The sequence below is a fragment of the Sprattus sprattus genome (genome assembly GCF_963457725.1).
Source record: "Sprattus sprattus genome assembly, chromosome: 16".
Lineage (NCBI taxonomy): Eukaryota > Metazoa > Chordata > Actinopteri > Clupeiformes > Clupeidae > Sprattus > Sprattus sprattus.
In genome coordinates this window covers 29,826,805-29,845,640 of record NC_137914.1, presented here as the reverse complement: position 1 = coordinate 29,845,640, position 18,836 = coordinate 29,826,805, and the positions used below count along the sequence as shown (strand labels likewise).

At 40.6% G+C, this 18,836-nt stretch overlaps 1 protein-coding gene across 1 annotated transcript in view; it reads right to left on the bottom strand.

Moving 5' to 3' along the window:
• Positions 1–17,978: 17,978 nt before the first annotated feature.
• fibcd1a (fibrinogen C domain containing 1a) overlaps positions 17,979–18,836 on the bottom strand; it is a gene marked incomplete at both ends in the record, with an annotated part of 121,949 nt that continues 121,091 nt past the window's right edge. The window contains one exon of the mRNA XM_080854645.1: positions 17,979–18,241. Coding sequence (XP_080710771.1) covers positions 17,979–18,241 — 263 coding nt within the window. The remainder of the gene's footprint in view (positions 18,242–18,836) is intronic.

The following is an 18,836-nucleotide window of genomic DNA, read 5'->3' as shown; positions in this document are numbered from 1 at the left end:
CGGTTCAATGGTGGAAGAGGTGCTTCGGGGCTTACTGTTATTTAGTCATCCTACTGATGTGTCGACATTTGTGTAGGCTGTCGATATGAAATATTACAATTATAGGTTTACTCATCTCATCCAATTGTAAATGCCTCCATGAACCATTGGAAAACATGGAAACAGGAAAGTTGTTGAAAGCTTGGCACAACACAGTATCCTAACGAGTATCCTACTCATCTGGTTTACTGGAATCCGCAAACATTTTGTAGGCTATCGTCAAGAGGGAACATAGTTTTTTTAGCGCTGTTTTTGACCGAAACTTCCCTGGGAGCTTTTATCGAGAGTCGGCAGGTTCTTGTCTCCCGGGGATAAGTCAATAAGACAGCGATTTGCAATGGAACAATGCCAAATCGAAGTGGGACTTTGTGATAAATAGCGCAGCTACCTGTGGCAGACTTGTTTGTTCATCCTTTGGTGAAGTTTACATTGTGTCTGATGCTGATGTAAAAAAAACAATGTGAAGGTGTGTGTGGTACATTTTAGGAACTCACCAAGAGGGCTACTCTTTATTGCTAAAGTACCATAGCAACAGGCCTACACATAGTGTGATCAACATCCTTTTTAGTAACAAAGAGGAAGTAAACACTCTACAATGCAGAGGTGCAATTTGTCAGAAGTAGCATAGTCACCAGCTGAAATTAAAAAGCATGAAACATTCTGTATTGCAAATATATATACAAATATAATTTATATATATTATTCTAAAAATTACAAACAAATGTATTGAAAACCTAACAAGTCACCTTTCAGTGATTCTTGAGACAAGGGACAAAACAGGTTTTGATTTTCCCAAAAAATATTTGGATAACTTCCAAAATATATGATTACATTTATGTCAAATGAAGTTTTGTCTATCCAAACATGTTTTGGTTCAACCTCCCAGTTGTAGATTTTTTATGTTAATTGAATGTTTGCTGGGTCAGCACTTGATTTTTGTCAACTCCATCATGAACATAAATATGCTTATGGAAATTATTTTAACTGATCTTATCAGAAATGTTTTCACTTATTAGTTTTCCCAGTTCCCCTTATAATATACACAGGTCTTTAAATCATTAAAAACAAAAGGTTAGTGCCAAAGAAGTCAATGTTTAATGAGTAGAATTGAAATCATATCACGAATTACATTTGTCTTTAACCTTCAGATTTAACAGAGACATTTTTAAGCATTAAAAATACATATCTACATTGGAAATGTGTTAATCTTTGAACAAATATCCTTCAAGGAATGAAACAGATACCATTTAATAAAAAAAACTATAAAAAATATATCTGAAGGAGTTGACACTCTATATCTAAACTAGATATAATTCGACACATGAAACTTAAATAGCAATAAAAATGCATAGGAAGTGATATTTTTGTTATAAACAACATTAAAATGATTAAATTGGACACTAAGATGGCCTTAGTCAACACCATCAGAGAAAGTCAACACCATCAGACACAAATTTTGATGGTGTTTGATGGTGTTTTGATGGTGTTGACGCCTGATGGTGTTGACAAAAAAAGTACATTTCTCCTTATATCACACAAGATTCTCACAGGAGCCATCTTGTTTATCATCTGTTGATCATGGTCCAGCCAATCTATATAAATAAACACTAGATTGCAGAACATTTTACTCTAATGTTGACTCTTTAGCCATTTTGGAGTTGATGCGCTATGGTTGTGACATGTGCATATTAGTAAATAGATATGAAAAACAAAGTATTATTAAAAACTTACCAGACCTCAAATTTTCTCATGTCACCAGGAAGACCAAGGAGGAAGGAAAGGGGTCCTTTGAGTTAAAGCTGCACTAAATTATTCCTGATTTTTTCCCCAATTTAAAAAAGTCTGATGGTGTTGACGAAAACTCTGGACACATGTTCAACTGACCAGAAAGTACATTCAAAATGTTTCAAAATATATATTTTTAATGTTTGTGAAATAAATACTATGTTATTTACATATGATATAGATAAAGTTCAATTTTATATCACTTTTCAGACTTTTTAAAGCATTGGAGTGTGATGTGACCTGCTTTCGGACATGGGTTTTTGTAGGTACTGGTCACATATCATATCATAAAGAATAAAAACTAAATGTTAGACAACAACAAAACACACTTTGTTGTGCTACCCTTGTCCTGTTGATGAGTTTGGTGAGGCTTTTAAAATATATTATGTACATTTTAAGATAAAAAAACTGTGATTTATGTCACGGACATGTTTTGTCCCAGGTCTCAAGAATCACTGCTTTGTTACAGATACTAGTGGAGATGAGTGGAGGCTTCCTCGCCACAGATAGGTGTGTGTTTGGTTTCCTTCCTGTTGGCAGAGGGTAACAGAACTCAAACACATCACTACAAGCCTCCACGGCACCTCCTCTGAAAGCCTGTTCTTACCGCTGATTGCTTACTGTGTTGATTTCCCTTCCAAAGCATTGTTCAACTCTGCCTCAAGGCAGGGCTGGGTTTCCCAATAACGGTGTCACTTGAAAGGTATACCTCACTAAAGTTGTTTTAATGTCTAGGCGTGGTTCCCAAATCACCTGTTTAGACTTCACCTAAGAGGAATGTTCATATGCATCCCTTACAGGGCTGAATCCATTGATTTTTGTCATTTGTATTGGGCAAGTGTGAGATGAGTAGGATGGGCATGACTCAGACTGGAGCACATGGTATCAATATTATTATCAACAAGAAATACTATGCACGTTCCTCAATTAAATCACTTCCTCAATAAGGACATTTGTTGGCTAGATGTTACTCATAGATATGTATTCACAAGGGACTAAAAAAGAACGGCTAATTACTTTAAATGGGGAAACCACGCAATGATCATTTTCAGTTAGACTCTATGTGGGTCTTCATCACTCCCCAACAGAACACCCACACACACACACACCCCTGCACACACACACACCCTCCACAACCCCTGCACACACACACACACACACACACACATACACACACACCCATGCACCAACACACACACACACACACACACACACACCCATGCACCCACATACACACACCCCTGCACCCACCCTCACCAACCCCCTGCACACACACACACACACACCCCCCCCTGCACACACACACACACACACACACCCTCACCCACCCCTGCACACAGACACAGCCTCAACTACCCATGCACACACACACACACACACACACACACACACACACACACACACAATCACACACACACATAATGTGATGTTTACATAATATGACTGTTATGAAACATAGGTGCTTAAAAAGAGTCAATTATAAGCTCATAGGCATTTTACATATGAAAGCTGGAAATAAAACATTGTCTGGCCATATGCTATGTTTGGGTATTTCTTAGAATTCGGGCCCATTTCAGTCCACAGGGTGTAATTATATTAAAAACGAATTACATCTAATACATTTTAGATCCATTAATTAGTAAACAAAAACAAGCCTAGACCTTTTTTATGGTTGCTCTTACTAATGATTTTAACACATTTTATTGGTGTTTAGTGGTACAATATCTGTGTTTTGGTGTTGTCCGCCACCATAGTTTTCACATGTCGTGCCATATCTCAAACATTATTTATCACAAATTAATAATAAAAATATGCATTTGGATTTAATGTTACTTGAACTAATAAACTACATGCACAGATTAAGCATATACGTATATGCATTTTGTACTTTATTTTGGTTCATTTCTACCTGTCCCATGGTTTAGCCGTCATTACCAACACACTCTGCATAAAGGCACTTTCCTACTGCTTTTTCATCCAATATTTATTTGGTAGCCATGGTAACTTAATATCATAGTGGAGCACATGTATTTCAAGCTGTAAGACTGATGCGTTGATGTCCAGAAAATGTAGTAAATCTACTCTTTATTCTAGTGTGGGGCATGTACACTTATAATGCGTCATTACCATATGTGTTGTATTTCTGTATTTTTGATTTAAAAAAAATATATTGTTATGACTAACAATAAAATGGTGTACATTACATGTAGAAAGCTAGCTACACTTGCTTAGCCATCCTCTTTGCTAGTAAGACTAGTTTCTTGGCAAAAATGTCATTACCAGCACATTACAGCTTGTTGCTATAGGTTACAAAGGGATTTGTCATCACCGCAACACAAACTGTCATTACCAGAACTGTAATGTCATCACCATCACCATACATATTTTTTCCAATAAATTATGTATAAATTACAAAACATCCAACAATTATATATTTTGGACAATGTTGGACAGTCTAAATGATCACTGTATTAAAAAAGTTGAGACATATGGCATTTAGCCTACTTGACTACTTGACTATATTCAATGATGTGATGACTTTTTTACTTGACATTTAGTTAAGAAAATGGCAAAAAATCTGAAATTCCCTTATCTTTTGGTCTCAACCCAGCTCATAACGTTGCTTCTGACTAAAGGACTGATAATTTAATGTTTACCAATTAGTCAAATTTGGAATTTAAATTTTCAAAATTTCAGCAACCCAATTTGGCCCTTAATCTAAGAAATGCCCGTTTACATTAACCCGCTGACCAAAATATGTATGGGACCGTTTTAGCGATCACTTAGCCTCCTTATATGTAGGCCTATCACTTTAAATAGGTAGCCTACGCACCTGGGTTGTAGAAAAGCGGGTGAACACACAAAAGAAGGAGGTCTTGTTTTCTCACGGTGTGGAGTGTTATGGAGAAGTGGCGGCAAGCAAAGTTTGAATCAGAAATACGACTAAGACAGCCAAATGCCAGTTTGTTATTGCGATCTTTTGTTTATTTAATACTGATATCCCGATAAAAAGCTGAGTCGTTATACCATAGCTGAGCTGAGTACCCATCCTTGATGTTCACCAGTGTAGAGTTGGTGAGATTTTGACACCTATCCCTGTCAATTCAAATACAATCCAAACCAACGCAGTGCTTTCCCCCAAATTCCCATTTCAGACAGCATAGAGAGGAGGATGTCATGGTTCACTGTGTCCAATGCTGCTGACGTCTATTAGAAATATAAGAACTGATGACTGAGCAGAGGACTTCACTAGTCGCAGTTTTTCAGTCACAGATACAATAGCAGTTTCAGTATAATGATCTTAAAACAGAATCTTTAGAAGAATCTTTGACAAAAAAGGAATAAGGTAGACAGGTCTATAATTCTTCACATCAGATAGAGGAGAATGATGCCCCTTTTAACACAGGACAGTGGCATTAAATTGGTATCTGCACATCTTACAGAATGAAGCACTGGCTTTGTTTGATACGGGTCAAGAGATTAACAGCGCGGGACGAGTCCATTTGCGTGCACTGAAACACTCCTCTGCTTTTAATCAATCCGAGTGTAATTGTAGACTCTCGATGTGTTGCTCCTGTTTTTCATTCCAAGGCAATCACCAGAGGGAGACCAGGAGAACTAGGGCCACCCCTGTATGCACTTCCTCTCCCAGATGCATGAAGCAGAGGGATGTGGCCTGAGATGTTGTTATGGGACTCTTAAATCACGAGGCAAGGTTACAACCCAATAATGGATTCATACTGAAGCCTCATGATGCAGGAGACTAAAATGTGGCGGCGGTATCGATCCCTCTGGCGGGATGCCCAAAATAGAACATCCTGGACTGAAAATGAACATGCAGAGAGATTAAAGAGAATGATAGGGAGAATGAAGAGAAACGGGAAGGACGGGGGGAGGATTTACTGATGGCAGTGACACTGGTCTGGATCTGTGACAGAGCGTGGGTGCGTTTTTCAGTAACGTTTTACAAAGACTCTAAAGGTACAGGCTACCTTACTAAAGTGGTTTATTTTTCTGAGTGTTTCCCAGACCATCTCTTAAGGGTTCCCCTATGCAGAAACCTTCGTATGTGTACCTTAAGAGGCTGAATTCATTGACTCCAATCCAATGCGTGAGGTGAAGCATTATAAGAAAGAAGTATTATGTCAAAGTCAAAATAAAAAAGTTCCCAAATAAGGATGGCTGTAGTAGACTAGATGTTCCTCACGGATTTTTATTCTCAAGGGATACAAAAATAACAGCTAATAAATTCATACCGATGTTTTTTTTAATTTAATGAAACACACAGTGTAATACAACACCTATGTCTTAGTCTTACATTCAATGCATGATGTCCATACAATGACATCACATTTTTAGGCTGTAAAACATCTGAAAACTGTGTTATGGTATAACGACGAGTGGTCCAGACCAACATTCCACAAGTGTTTCTTAGAGAAGGTATAGTTATCTAAGGATGATCTGTGAAACACCTCGAAACGTGAAAATACAGCTTAAGGTATAATTTATTAATGAAACACGCCCCTGGGTGGATTCCTGACCAGATACGCAATTACAGTCTTTTGCTGTCTGGGTATCTGTGTACATCCTGTCTGGCAGTGTAGCAGGGAATGCACTAAGGCTGCCCCGGGTGGCGAAGAGGGGCGGCAGGAGTTTGAAGCATGTAGTCCTGCCGGGCTTTGACAGTCGAAAGAGAAGTCTCGGCCATTTGAGGTGTTTCCTGTCGAGAGGCATGAGTGAACGCTCCATGAACCTGGCCAAGGCCCTGGCTTTACAGCACAGCAGTCTTTGGGTCATATGCGCCCACATCTAGCCCAGATATGTGCCTGCTGTGGCCCTGTGCATCCCTCGCGTGTCTCCTCCTCCTGGACAAAACAGTCTAGTATCGTCCCCGCCTCCTGAAATAGAAATTCCATTTTATAAGTCGCCGACTGCCTTACCCACTTGCCGCACACGGACGCATACACACATCCACACACATACCCGCACACACACCCACAAACATACCCTCATACACACACACACACACACACACCATTGCCTCAGAGCCATGGACTCTCACAGCTCTCCCCAGGTAGCTGATACTGACTTCCAGAACAACACACACAGCCACACACACTGAGCACACACAGAAACACACACACACACACACACACACACACTGAGAACACACCAAAGTGTGAGGACCCCTGAAGCAGCTCTTTGATGGATCTGTTCTTTGTTCCGCTTCCTGTATATGAAGCTGAGCAAACCCAGCTCAAATAAAAACCGATAGCATCGCCACGTGAGTGCCATTCAAAACCAAGTCAAAATAACAGAGACTGGCAATGGAAATAATTTATTTCAAAGAATGACATTATCTTGTGCCTTCCAGTCCAGCACAGCACAAAGGTACCAGATTTGAAATATTGATGGCCACCCCATTATCATCATGGTATAATTAAGCTTCAGAAACAGCCAACTTGAACGTGCACCAGTTCCATCTTATAGTTGTCTAGCAAATAGAAATAATGGGACTCTGGATAAAAATCTGCTGCCTGAAGGAATGGCAATTAAATGCAGGTTGTGTCCTCTGAAAGAGATGGTCCCTCACACAAATAACCCACATCCCTGGCCAGCATCTCTCTTCAGACTGTACCATGTCACGGAAAAGCATAGGGGCCAGACCACTGGGTGTTAGGTCATCATGTTAAAGATGCAGAAGACTAGAGTTTATTATATTGTAGATGATATACATTAATTGTGTTCATGATGTTAGAGAAGCTGTTTATTAGACTGATTCACCTTAACAATTATATACAGTATTTACCTGGGTGTGTCATTGCTATTCACGTCAAACATTATATATTGGGCCTTTTTCAAAAATGTAATCCAAATGTATGTATATAGTGGCATAACAATACAATTGTCTCAAGAGTATGGGGTACAATAATTGTATGCCAGTGTGGGTGAGTGGGTGTAGGCCAAGGGTTTCTACAAGTAAATCAGGTGGAGACACTACAGCAGCATCCCACCGCAAAGATAGTGTCTAGACTATAGAATAATAATATCACTCTATGCCTGATCAGCATACATATGTTGATCATATTATCACTTGTCAGAAACTCTAAATGTACAACACAGGATGAAACAGCATGAAATACAGACTGCATGCACGAGCATCCTTTGTCTTTGTCGTGGACGTAGGCCTAATGGTTTAACTTTACAGTTATGCCTCCTGTTATTGCAAAAGCAGCCATGTGCTGAAAAAACAAACAAAAAATATGTCAATAGAGAATTGAGAAATAGTCTCCTTGTTGTAACTGAAGAATAAAGATCTTTTTACCTTGAGCATAACTCTGCATCCGTCACTGTGCAGACGATCTAAAACGCATTTTCACATGATGAAATGAGGCTTTTATACCTGAGTTGGAGAGAATCGTTTGAGTGGTGTCTTGTCTTTCCCCATGTAAGAGCCAGCACGGTGTGGACAAGGTTCCTTCACAGAGAGGTAAAACCGAAAGCCCCCTCTAACCGTCTCTCACTCTCATTTACCTGCTATTTCAGCTAGACAGCCCGAAAGACGGAATTACTGCCTGAAGATCAGGGACAGAGGCCTGTTTGACTTTTTTAGGAAGTCTAACATGCCTTGATGTTTTTGTATATTTCCCCTAGCTCCCCTAAGTATTGATGCGTATGATTATGTTATAGAGGACATCAGCAATAACAACATTAGAGTAAAAGGAATGTAGTACAATCAAATTTAAATCAAATGTTAAATCACCCTTACAAATACCTTTATTCAGAGGTGCTCAGAATTTGTACAAAAAAACATTGTAAAGATTTCGAGCTAAGACCTTTGAACTCTGAAACTTGTAAACATAGGTGTTGGCTATACATATGTGAGTTTAGCATTCAGAAACTGTGTGTGGTTTTACTACTACATATTTATAATAGCAGAGTAACCTGTTTCTCTCCCAAATGTCTTTCCTTACAAATGCATATTGATGAGTTACCTGGGAGACCTCAGACAAAGACAATGGCCATTGCATAATGGCCCTGGAATGTCTTTGTGGCTCACTTCCCCCAGAGGTTTTCACGCCACACCATGGCCCAATGGAGATCACTGAATCACCATTACTTATCATATGAATGGCTGTCATTTGCTAAAGGGTGAGTCCTTAGGAGCAGAAAACTCACTGACAGACTGAAAAGTGCATCAGCTCAGCTATATTCTTCTTACAAAGTACTTATTTATATTTAATTTTCGAACTTTATATATTTTAAAAGAAAAGGGTCCACGGTTCATGTGGGTTTTCTTTATATGTCTGTAGGACAAAAACTTGCAGAGTTTTGACAACATGAAAAAAATATCCCACCGGTGGGTAACTGTCCCAGAATGGGCTTGATGAGCGCAGTCCCTTAATGGTCCTTGTCTGTTCAAGTCCTGGATTATCAACGCAGACGCCTCCGTGAGAGCTAGCGGAGAGAGAGAAAGCCTTTCAAATGTGACATTTTTAATGTCCCCCCGCTGACTATAGTCAGCTAAGGTAAGCATTTGAAGCTGTCATGGAACAGAGCACATCAACCTCTTAAAATGTCCGGGAGTTACTCCATGTAGTTGGCACTTGAGTTTCCAGACAGTATTTCACGTGCTAATGATCCTTGTCAGCAGATGTACGGCCAGATTACTGAAAATGAAGCCCTATACTGAAACATTGCTCTGTCTAGCCTGATGACAGGAAATGAAAAGTCCCGCAAATTAATTAAAATACACTTCCATCCAGCTTTCTCCTTCCCCACAACAGGGAAACGTAATGTGTGTTAAGAGACGTCTGATTTGGAGTCATATATTATGTCCCTTGACCTGTTGGTATGTGTTACCCAACCTAATAAATGTGCCTTAATTCAGCAGTGTTGTAGGACATGAATTGGACCTGAGCACTGATGACTCGAACTTGGACTCAACCTTTGACTGTATTCGGACTCCAAATTCCAGACGAGGTAGGGCTGGGTGATACATCGGTATGTGAGGTATGGATAAGGTAGGCCTACACTCAGGGGCATATCTAGGTTCCGTGCTGAGATGACAGACATGTTTGATAACAATAATTATAACATGTCATTATATTAAACTGTATAATGTTTTATGATATTTGAAGTAATTTAGTGTAAGTTTCTATCAGTCACCAAGGTGTCATTGTAGGCAGGGCCCTGGTCACAGCTAAGTTTTGGCAGTGTGCTTGATATATATATGATTAACAGGTGATTGAAACAGGAGAACATGAGTTTAAACGGCTACATATTGTCAAAATGTGCAAGTGTCAGCTGCCTGACTGACTACACAGAGGGCTGCCTGTCTACATAAAAAAGGGCTAATGGTTAATGTATGCTTCTAACATGTGTTTAAACACAAAACATGTATTTTAAACTGTTACAGATAAGTGTTTTGGATCAAACCCACTCATACCAGTCCATTTCTCTCTCATATAATACTGTACATGAAACCATGGTGGCTGCACTTATCTCTGGCTGATAAGGCATTTGCCATTTTGGGTTGGCTGGGGTGGTGTGGGCCTCTTTCAAGATATGTGAGCATTTTGCACAGAATGTTTAACTTAGAGAAAAACCTTCTCCCCTGGGTAAATGAATATGTTGAACCAACAATAAAGAGCTACCAAAACTAACTAACAAAAGTTAACTACCTAAAAAAAAAAAAAAAAGGTATACAAACATCTATCCCATGTTATGAAATCTAAGGTATATAGAATTATAAAAGGGTCTATCCTGGAAGACTAGTTGGCAAGACACAGGTTTTTATAGGTCCTTCACATGACTATATGATATCAAAATGAATCTGAGGATGATGCCAAAATGAGCTGCCTATAAACCATAACTCAAAAAAGTGTAAAATCGGTGTACAGTATTACTTCAACATATGTTTTGGTGCAAGAGTAAAATACAGTTCACAGCTCACACAGGGCAAGACTAGCTGATAAGGGTCTATACTTAGAGATGGCCACACACACACAAGGCAGCTGTCCATACAGTTAGATATTCTCAGTACATGGTAAAAACATGTTGAAATCAGGAATAAATACGTCCGGGACGACTCAGGCATTTTACCCACGACATGGTCGTGAACTATTGCCATGGCTCTTACAGAGGGACACACAGCACCAACTATGAATATCACCACCGAAACAGACAGCGACACTACGACCTCTACAAACCCTGAATCCAACCCCATCAAGATGACCACCAGCAGCAACACCACCGGCAGCAACACCCTGGACACCACAGACAGGGGAACCAACACAGACGTGGTAGATATGATATCTACAATTACAACCTCAGAGACCACACTAGAACCCCATATCATCAAGGACTGTGTATATGCTATGATATACCATATCATCCGCGAGATGTTGGAGGAGTTGTGATGCATGTATGGCGATCCACCGTAATCGACTGCAACATGACTGTCTTTTTGAAACACCATGCGAGTTTTACATGCGCAACGGTGTAACTGTTAAAAACAGACTGTACCAGAAGGGTATGTTGAATGTACTAGGGCATATGTTTAGCAAAGGGGGTCATACCCAACCCACTAAGAATGTTAGGATCAGTGGATGTGATAATCGGGCTGTTGGACCAAGATGCAGTAGACGATGCTTACATTAATCATCCATACCGCTTCATCGATAGGGAAACTGTATTACACATTTCAGCAGCAATGGATGAATGTTGGTGAAGATGTACAACCTTAGACCATCATTGAAGCAGTAGCCACCGTCTGGTGTGTCTCGCAACATCATCGCTGAAGCGTTCTACAAGATGGGGAACTTTCTAGGTCACTACATACTGTCAAAGAAAACTATCAAGAGACGTGTGAAATATGAACTTTCTACATTACTATGTAATACAATATTGCATGATTCGAGACATGTTACCAAAAACTTCATAGGGCCGCGCGCATGTGTCTCTCGAATCTAGATTCAAACAACAACAACTTTTGCACGTGCTTGAGATCCTGCCCACAGACATATACATGCATCACATATGTCTATGATATGATAATCGCTGCTAGACGCTCAGTTCTTGTGCTCCCTCTCATTCACGTTGAAATACTGAAACCGAAAATGAAACTTTGAAACTGGAACGCAACTGTTTTGGACAGAACGCGATAATTCAGTGAACAAATATTTTCATATTACTTTTCCACCAGTTGTTAGTCATGTAATCCATTCATATCGATGTGAATCAATCAATACTAATACAACTTTAACTGTGGTGTGTTTTTGTTTCATTTCACAACGTATTTACTGTATAATCAACGGTAGCAGATGTAAACATCCGCATTTGATTTGAACTGACACGGCCAAGATCTGGATTTGTCACTGCCATGTGCTTTGAGATAGTGCAGTTAACCCCCCATGGAGACCCCATGGAGAGAATCGGATCGGAGTACTGCCATCATGTGCACGCACTGACTGTAGCCTACTGACGTATATTTATACAGCTAAAAACTACCATTTACCATTGTAAAATAAAGTGAGTAGACCCTAAATATGATAACTCTAACTCTAGACCTTTCTAAATAAATGTATTTCTCATTAAAACAGAAGACGATTACCCTACCTGCCAAGATATTTTTATAATTGTGAATCTCTGGCTTTGTCCAACGCACTTGAAGTGTTGTTTATTGTAGGCATTATGGTGCAGTGCAGGCATAATATCTGTGGTCAAAACAAAAGCAATTGTTAAGTAGTCTACTGTAAATAATGTCAGTGGTTGGGTGAATTGATAGGACTATACGTGTTTTGATGGCAGATCATAATCACACCGGGTTATGATAACATCGCTTTGTCACGGTATAGGCTACTAGGCTATATCACTTTGTGACTGTCAAGACACTTCCTTGGCTCGCTTGTGATCTTATTTTCAGCCTAGGCATGCTTCTGATACTTCAGCAAATAAATGTATGTTTTCCCAAGAACAGATTGAGATCATATTATGCATATCAGATAATAGCGAACGCGTTCTGTGGAAACCCCAGCCATGACTACAAAATGTATTAACTTAATTTTTCTTTGAGCAAGTTGAATGTATTTGACACAGCGTTTCACAAGACTAAATATGATTCTAGCATTTCTTGCAATTCATAGGTTCAAAGTAAGTGCTTTTAAACGGGTTAACATATAGGTCGAAACAATAGCCTTCTGATCCTGAATGTGAACTGAATGTGAATGTGAACTCTGCCTGATAGACAAGTCATAACCTTTAGACTTACATGCACTATTCATGCAGGTCAATGACGTTCTAGCGGGCTGTTAAGCAATACAAATCTAATACATTACATGATTTGGGATTACTTACTAAATGAATGTATGAATTTGCCGTGAAGAGCAAATATGTCAGATTTGCCATTAAACAAGCCTTGGCAGTGTGATGTTCACCACAAATGAATGGCAACAACAGACACTTGAATTACATTTGTTTAATGAAGAGTTAATTTTCTTTAGTACATTAATCCATCTAGTAGTTTTATTATGATCCGGATAATGGGGACTCGAGACTCAACTCGGACTTCACTGAAACACAGTCTCAAATGTATACTAGATATTCTATCGGTTAAGATTTCTTTGAAATAAAACAGTACAACAACGCCTTGTTTAGAAAATGTGAATATTTATTAAATGTCATTTAAAACATTAAAAGGGGAATAACCAAAGATAATGGGGGGAGGGGGGAAAATCTATCATACAAGAGCCAGTGAAATAAAGCAGGGAAATAGCAACCAGCGATGTTCTCATTGCCAACCAAACACAAACTATACTTTCCAAAGTGCTGAGCCTGGTTTTTTTCCCTCACAGAATTTACAAATCACAATATATCATTTGGTCATAAATAATGGATTAAACAAAGGAACGCAGATTAAAACATATGTGCAAATGGAGAAATTTGGATTGAGGGCTACAGTGTGGAGCCTGCAGTACTGATATCATAGTGTGAAGATGTGGCTGCAGAGGCATGCTACACACACACACACACACACACACACTCACTCACACACACACACACACCTAACAATTTCACGCTCAGATGAGTTACATGGGTGGCTGGGTGATGTGACACCAGCGCAGTAAGGGAGCTTCCCAGCAGGGGGCGACAGGATGAGATTCCTGTCAGCATGGGGCCCCTGAGTTCCTGGAAGTCACACACACATACACACACACACACACACACACACACACACACACACACACAGTACTCCTTTCTGTGTCAAAGACTAACACACTCATTGTTCCTGAACACTTCCTCTCACACAACCCCAATCATCTTCAGGTTGTAGTTTTAAGGTTTCTCAGCATCTTCTTGAAGTATTCACATTACTACAGGATATTCACTCCATAATGTTCTATGAAAGTACTTGCATGATACTTTAGGCATACACTATGGTAACTTAAAAATAAAGCATCATGTCCTCGTTTACTACAATATATATGTAAAAAAAAAACATCAATTCAATAGTCGCCTGATGTTTCCCACTCCAAGCCTCCAAACGATAGCACTGTATTGTTGCATACACGACCCAATCACTGAGTCCACAGGAGGTTGAGACGCCACTGGGTTTGGCTACTGATCGGGTCTGTTGACTCCTTCCCCACACATCAGCTGACACTGGGCCAAAATCCCTCCCTGGTCTGGCTGCTGTGCGGATCTCTCAGCAGACAGAGGAGTGTGTGCTCAGTCCCCCGGGCACTGTCTGTTTAGAGAGCTGATATCTTCCACATCACAACCTGTCATGAGATGTTTAGCGCATTAGCTAACTGACAGGCCAATTTACATCAGGGGAATCTAATTCATTATTTGCCAGAGAACAAGCTGCATCCCTACAGCACACAGGGTCTTGGATAAGAACCTCTGTCAGGTCCACTCAGGGACAGGCAAACGAGCGAAACACAGACGTGACCTCCAAATGTGTTGTTTCAATTTTGAATTATTTCTTTTCATCTCAATGTCTCCACAGCTTTCTATCTGTGTCAACAATCGCCGCAAAATGTGCACAGTGGAGTTCTTCCGAAACGCGTGTGCCTTTTAATCATGTCTGCAAAATCCAAACTTCAGAACACTAATAATAAATGTACTTGCTTGTGGCGATGAAAGCAAACTGTCCAAAAACTCTATAGACAGAATAAAACATTAGAGGAAAGATGGCCATGCCTTTCCATATGCTTCTGTGGTTGGGCTCTCACTCCGTAACTCTGGCTGTGGAGGGAGAGGCGTAAATCTAACTCACTGTCTGTCTCATAGGCTGGAGCCTCAACGTCAGTATGCCGTGAGACATTTCAGAAAGGAACACACACTCAGGCTTTGATGTGTGTGTGTGTGTGTGTGCTACTCTGTTCTGAAACAATCTTTTTATGGCAGGGGCTTAATTAAATCACTTCTTCCAGGACACACACGCACATTTGAATGGATGGATTTGATACCCTTGAGAATGGTGATGTGCTATTTCCAAAAAAATACCCTTTTGTTCATCTGTGAGGAAGCCTCCCATGGCCGTTTTGCCAGGGGGATGTTTGTCTGTTCCTGAAAAGGGGTTTTATGTTGCAGGTAGGGATTTTGTCCACCATAAAAATAAACGGCCAGCGACCGACGCTATTTCAACAACTGCTCGAGTGGAAAGCAACCATCTAACTCGGTCTCTTTGCTTTTATATATCATAAATAAAGGCTAGGCTTGACTGCCATCCGCAGTAGATGTCGTAAATAATTTGAAACCTGTGCCAGTATAAGGATGCAATATGAAACTGGGCTAACAGTGAAATCATACTTAACTCTGGAGTGAATCAGACTTTGACGAGTGTGTCAGGATTGATGAGGGTGTCAGGATTGTGCTCTGTCTTTGTTTTGTGTTTCCCGTGTTTGTTTGTTTATGCCATGTGCTTCTTAGTCGTAATCCTGAGCTTGTCCTGGTTTTTTCCGTCACCTTCCACCACACCTGATTTGTTAATGAATGACCCTGTTTGTTTGCCTATTTGGTGTCTCCTGCGTTCCCCTTGTTTAGTTCACCTGTGTCTTATTATTTAATGTAACGGGTTAATGCCTGTGTTACGTCTCTGCCTTGTTTCTGTGCTTTTCCTGTTGGATTCCATGTTCCATGGATGCTCTGCCTGCCCCTGTTCGATTCCTAGGTTGGGATCTTCTGTGGTTTGATATTTTTGGAATTCTTAGTTTGGCTGAATCTTTTGCGTGTTTACCTTTTGGAAAATAAATCTCGTTGTCTGGTGTGTGACTGGGTCTTCCCTGCCATACCCGGACAGAGGGATGGTAATGGTAGCATCGGTCTCAGGTTTCGGACTCGGCCAACTCTGCAGCAACCTGTTTTGACCTCAAGATCACCCTTACAAACCTCTCTTTCTGCATGATCAACTTGTCAGAGTCATAAGATGCTGCATTAGTGACTATTAGAGAGTTGTTTGAGACCAGCGTTGGGAAGGTTACTTCTGAAATGGAATAGGCTACAGATTAGTAGTTACCCTGTTAATAAGTTATGTACCTATTTGAATTATTTCATCAAGTAATGTAGCATATTACATTTGATTCATTTTGTATTACTTTCCGATGGCAGGTGATAGGCGGTGCGAATGCAAACAAGAGAACCATCAAAAACAAGGCTCAAAATGTTAGCGCATACTACCAAATTAATGAAGCCTGTTTAGACAGCGAAAAGATGCGAAGCAATAAAATGTGTGTGTGACTTAAAAATGGCAGCAGACACTGAAATGAATCAGGCTTTGATCCAACCACGATCCGATACGATTCTGGTACTGAACTGGCAGGACAGATCGCTTTCCTCGACACTGACTCATCTGTCCTCCCTAAAAATATTCTAGTCTTGCTTTGGTGTGTCTGTGTGTGTATCTTGCCTGAGCCTGGTACCTGTAAGAGGTATCATCTGCAAAACCCAACACCTGTGCTACTTTAGCTGTTCAGGGATGACAGCAGCATGATAAGGAACCACTGTGTGTATGGTGTTTCTATCCAAGTCACTCTGGCTTTGAGGCCTTCATTTGGATAGGACAGTGTACAGGGACAGGAAATGAATAGGAGAGATTAGCATAGGATAATGACCGCGGACTGGACTCAAACCCAGGTCCCAATCAGCACCTGGACCTGTACATGAAAGGGGATACTATGCTTGTGCGACACCAACCCAAAACCCCCTCCCCACCCCCTAGGTGCGGTTTCTTAAACTTGTCTCAGTTTGAACCTGTTTAAAGAACTTGTTCAGTCCCCACACAAGGAATTAATCATAACTAGAAATGATAGAAATGTATACAAGTGTTGCAAAGTGTATTGCTGCTGTTTCACTTTTTCCAGCGTGAGTACTACCTTAGCCCATTTGAGAACACATTCGGCCCTCACACCGCCAAACTGAATCAGAAGTAAGTGAGCAGAGAGTAATTGGTCCGAGGGTTAACTTATGCTTTGCTGCTTATGCATATTCTCAATGCGATTGCTACCTTAGGCTGAACACAGTCAATCCCCACACTCGAAAGCACAGAAGATTCATGCCAGCTCTGTATGAAAGTGCTCAATCCAAAGTCAGGTCTCCATCCTGTAGCAACAGGTTTCAGACACGGTGGGAAAAATGGGCATGACACGTCTACAAGCACTGAACCACAAATAATGTTTCGGTAAAGGACAAAACAGTGTGTCTTTGCTCATATTACACACAAAGCTGTTTTATATTTATAACTATCAATGATAACTGGAAATGTCCTAAATTAAAATGCTACATGTACTGCTCCGTTCATTAGTTTTTCTTTTTTTGAAAAAACACATTTTTAAGGACACAAACATGAAATGTTTCTTCATAATATCGAGAGCAGAGAGCTGCCTTTTAAAGTTGAATTCAGCACGAAAACACAACAGGAGCAGAGGTTCGGACAGCAGGGGGAGCAAGGAATCCTGGGATAAGATCAGAAGGGTAAGAACAGAGTAAGGGTCACATGGGATATCGAGGCTACTAAATCATCGTCACCATCTTAATCATTGTTGTTGGAAGTGTTCAGGTGTCTCCACCTTTAGTGTCTCTTACACTACATCACAGACAGAAGGGTTTCTCATATGTCTCCTTATTCGGTTGTCTCTTGGCGGCCCGGCTCACTGGTTGTCCTCTCTGGTGGGTCGTATCTTCATCTCGGTAAACTTGAGAGAGTACTGCCAGCCGGTCCAGGAGGACCACTCGATGCCGTCGGCGTAGGATGTGTGCTGACCGCGCAGGTACTGGCCGTTTAGGTTGGACGTGTGGCAGTTACGGTACCACCAGGCGCCATGGTAGAACGAGGCGCAGTTGTTCTCAGATTGGTCATTGTCCACGTCCTTGGTGGTGAACTTCATGCCATTGTGTTTGAGCAGAGAGTCACCTGCAACGAGAGACAGAGGGATAGAGAGAGAGAGAGAGAGAGAGACATTAAGCTTTCCCCCACACCAAGCTTACATCCTCACATAATATACTGCATGTAAGTCGCTCCCATCTGCTCATCACTAGCAGGGGGGGTTAAGAAGAGAAAAAAAGAGAGAGAGTGTTTTTGAGGTTTAACACTCCTTCATCAGACCAGTATCTTACTCTGATCACACCAATACATCCTCACGCTGAAGGTTCAAGACAAGACGGCTGGTGTTGGAGCCCCTCTCACTCAAACCTTTGAAGAAATAGTAACAAAGAAAGACAGAGAGAGAGCAACAGACAGAAAAGAAAGAAAGATAGAGTATGAAGGAGAGCGAGATGACCAGGATCAGAGGGGAAGACTTGTTTGTTCCCTCTGCTCCACTTCAGCCTGTGTCTTACGTAAGTGCCGCGGACTGGACAGAATTAAAGGCTTCCATTACTCTTATTGCATCTTATTTAAGCTCCCGGACATCAGAGTGGAGCCGGGATTGGACTCGGAACATGATTAATAGAGAGTTAGAGACAGAGAACATGGAGCAGTTAGTTTAGTTCAGGCTTTTAGTGAACTA